General features: G+C 44.0%; 2 protein-coding genes across 2 annotated transcripts in view; both read right to left on the reverse strand.

The window, feature by feature from the left end:
• LOC109510350 (arf-GAP with coiled-coil, ANK repeat and PH domain-containing protein 3-like) overlaps positions 1-3,565 on the reverse strand; it is a 40,810-nt gene that overhangs the window by 13,005 nt on the left and 24,240 nt on the right. Inside the window, 1 exon segment of the mRNA XM_019860598.1 lies at positions 3,426-3,557. Within this exon segment, the coding sequence (XP_019716157.1) occupies positions 3,426-3,557 (132 nt within the window).
• LOC109510374 (arf-GAP with coiled-coil, ANK repeat and PH domain-containing protein 3-like) lies at positions 33-1,712 on the reverse strand. Its single transcript, XM_019860627.1, has 3 exons — positions 1,629-1,712; positions 472-655; positions 33-137 (listed from the first exon to the last, which is right to left on the reverse strand). Exons 1-3 carry the CDS (start codon positions 1,685-1,687, stop codon positions 51-53), a joined length of 330 nt encoding a protein of 109 aa, XP_019716186.1. The 5' UTR covers positions 1,688-1,712; the 3' UTR covers positions 33-50.

Consider the following 3,565-nt stretch of genomic DNA (forward strand, 5'->3'; position numbering starts at 1 on the left):
GTCAACCATCTGGAAGGGGCAGCCACACGTTAGCGTCTACGTGTATTTATTTATCCACGCTCATGTCTGTGTGGAATTGAAACAAGACTCACCGCATCCAGGATCTCAAATTTCTTCTTGGCCTGGAAGACATTGATCTGCAGGGAGAAGAAAGACACGGCATCCACACGATCAGCATTTTCAGAGACGCAGGCGACTTTGACCTAGATCGGGGGTGGACAAACTTTTTCGTTGGAGAATGGAAGGGCCGCTTTTAAATTCCTACGTTTTTTTTAAAAACGCGTTCAAAACGCAATTCCATTTGGTTTGTATAGTCTCGTTCATTTCATCAGCTTTCTGATCAATACGTGAGGGGCAAATAGTTGAGGATTTTTGGGTCCGGTGACCGATAGCCGTTGATCCGGCACGCACAGCCGCCTCCCTTTGGAAACCAACTTTAAAGACGAAAGAAAGAGATGCTCATCTCCCCACCTGCAGAACGTAGTCCAAGGCCAGGTGACGGAAGCACTTTCGGGCGACGCTGAGGGCGCAAGTGGCTTCCTCCACCTCGTGAGCTTTGGTCCTGGGCGCCTGCGCATTCTTCACCTGCGCGATCTCCACGTCCTCACGCACACGCTCAAAGTGTTTCCTGGTCTCCTTGAACTTGCGCACGTCCCTAAAGGAATCGGCCACACCTGAGTTAAATGTGATTGGAGTTTGCAAACTCTCAAATCTTGTTGACTTTTTTTTAATTCAAAGTTAAATTCGTCAGGTAACAGACAAGTTTGAGCCTTCCGTTGTCTTGACAAGCCCTTCTCAAATTTGCCCCACTGTGATGTAACAGTGGGACCATTTCATTTTCATATCACCCCCGAGACCAAGTTTCTTTGCCCATGACTTGGAAGGTAAACTGAGTGAAGATCCGCCATTATCAAGCCACAAAAGGTTGACACTGTCTAAAGTAAAGACGTCAAAGCCAAAAGGGGACCCAGAGCTGTCGTACGTTGGCTGACTTGAAAATACACTTTGACACTTGTAACAATATCATTCTTTTCTAAAAACAAATGTGACGGTTTCACTAAAAAGCAGACTTTCTTTACTTCGAAAAAAAATACTGACTTCTTGCAATATGAATTTTTTTCCCCCTTCTTTTTTTCAAATTTTTCTTTAAAAAACAAAAAACAAAACGTACTCCTTCACAATGGGGTTAATTTCAATATTCGAGTTTCTATCTAACTGTGCCGCTTGTCGGGGAGGCTCGAGGAAGTGGTGCCACCGCCAGGGAAAACGCAAATGAAGCTTTGACGGAGGCTGGCCCTTCCCTTCAGATTCTTGATTGCGTGAGAAAGAGCTGCCGCTCTCCTCGTCATGGTAACCAAAGCCCATCGGCCCCGCAGGGCAGGGGGCGAGGGGAGCGCTGGCACATCTGCATGACACGGACCACCCCTCCCGGCCCCCCTTCAAAACGAGTGATTTCAAACAGCGTTCTTCGCGGATGGCAAATGTGCTGTCATTCTTGATCCGTTGTTGGAATTTGACTGACGAATGTCAGCAAGCACCTCGGAACTTTTTTTTTTCCAAACACAATGTAGAACGTTGACCGTGTCGACACAAATGCAATTGTAGCGGCTCGCGCATCATGAACTCACTCTTTGATAAAGTGCTGCAGCTGTTGCTTGACTGAATGCTGAGCTTGATCGAAAAGCATCTGTGACAGAAATGACAAAAAAAAAAAAAAAAACAAAAGTCAACTATGCAGTGCATTTATTTTGAAAGTCGTGCTTTTATTGTAATTCCACACGTTTGAACGCTAGCACAACTGAGGGAGCAAGCAAGCGCTACGACTTTCTCGTGGGCAGTGTTGCCATATTAGCAACATTTTGCTATACTGTATTTAGTAACTTTTCAGACCCCTCGAGCAACTTAGTTTTTCCCCCAAAAAAGAGAAATGACAAAAATGACAACAGTGGTCCTAATTTTAGCAACATTTTCATTTCCCACACGGTGGAGGAAAGAGGGCCAAGATTTGGCTTAATTAAATATAATAATATTGAAAAAAAAAAAACCTAAACTGTAAGTAAATCTACAGCTTCATATACTGTACATTTTGTCGGTATCACCGCGTCATTTTACATGACTGTCAATATTTCACTTTCCGTTTAACTGTTTATTTAGCAGATTTTTTTCTTTATTTTTCCAAGTATCGTTTGCTTGTTTGTTTTGTGCCCTGCCCGGAGCTCAAAATTACACTTCAATCTTTTCTCCCATTTTTCATGGGAAACGAATTCTGCAGATCCATCAGCGTGTTGTTTTTTTTTTTTTTTGGGGGAGGGGGGGGTCATTTTTACGGTTGAAAAAAAACCCCATTTCATTGGCCGTCACTTATTAGCAGAGTTTAGCTATTGGCTCGGCCCCCATTTCCTGCGAATAAGCGGGGGGCCTCACTCTTTGATAAAGTGCTGCAGCTGTTGCTTGACTGAATGCTGAGCTTGATCGAAAAGCATCTGTGACAGAAATGACAAAAAAAAAAAAAAAAACTGTCAGAACCGCATCCATTCGAGACCGTTAAACTTTGACACGAATGCATAACGGCAGTTATTCGAGCGCGTCTTTTCAGATGGATTACGGACAACCTGGAGCCTATCCCATCGGAATTTGGGGGCGTGAGAGGGTTACGCTCTTGACTGGTCGCCAGCCAATGTCAGGGCACATAAAGGCAAACAATGGACTGGTTACCAGTCAATCACAGGGTTGATATAGACAAATACTGTAATGGACTGGTCGCAAGTCAACGGCACGCATTCATACCTGTGTCATTAAATTGGATTCAAATCAAAACTATCGATCCAACACGAAATGTCCCAGTGTAAAAAAATCAAACAAAATAAAAAAATAACGTCCACCCAAATACATATTTGTCACATGTACTTATTTTGATGATGATGATCTTAAAGAAAACACAGTCGCTGTCCTGTGTAAAAATACATATGTCCATATTTGTCATTAAAAAAAAATTATGTTAATGGTGTGTCCGCATTTCAGACATTTCATGAATGTAAAAAATGTTAACGTTATTGCGGTGGAAATGTAAACAGGGTATGTTGAAAATAGGTTCGGCTGTACTATTTCCACGGAGGTTGAATCGGGTTCGTGCTTCGGAGAGAAATGAGCTCCAAGGCCTGTTGAAAAACTATCAAGCTAACCCGTTGAGGCGTGGGGGGGAGCTAAACTTTGAATGACATCCTTATTGTGTATTTGATCTGTCAGTGAGGTAGAATTTTTTTATTAGGGCTGCAAAAAAAAAAAAATTTACGGTTGAAAAAAAACCCCATTTCATTGGCCGTCACTTATTAGCAGAGTTTAGCTATTGGCTCGGCCCCTATTCCCTGCGAATAGCGGGCGGTCCACTGTGCTGTAATTGGAGGGATGCAAAGCGTGTGACTGGCCTCGCTGCGAAGGCTGTCGGGACTTTCCCTGTAGGCCGAGGCAATGCTGGCTTGGACCGCCTGAATCCAAGCTCGTCTCAGCTTCTCGGACTCGGCCTGCAGCATGCAGCTCCTGATGGGGGGGGGGGGAGAGTACACGA

Source organism: Hippocampus comes, unplaced genomic scaffold (assembly GCF_001891065.2).
Source record: "Hippocampus comes isolate QL1 unplaced genomic scaffold, H_comes_QL1_v1.1 scaffold56, whole genome shotgun sequence".
NCBI lineage: Eukaryota > Metazoa > Chordata > Actinopteri > Syngnathiformes > Syngnathidae > Hippocampus > Hippocampus comes.

Excerpts from the sequence above, each read along its gene's own strand:
- LOC109510374 (XM_019860627.1), bottom strand. The coding sequence starts at position 1,687 with ATGCTTTTCGATCAAGCTCAGCATTCAGTCAAGCAACAGCTGCAGCAC. Across the intron at positions 656-1,628 it reads CTGCAGCACTTTATCAAAGA|GGACGTGCGCAAGTTCAAGG; the intron begins GTGAGTTCATGA and ends CGATTCCTTTAG. Across the intron at positions 138-471 it reads CCTTGGACTACGTTCTGCAG|ATCAATGTCTTCCAGGCCAA; the intron begins GTGGGGAGATGA and ends TTCTCCCTGCAG.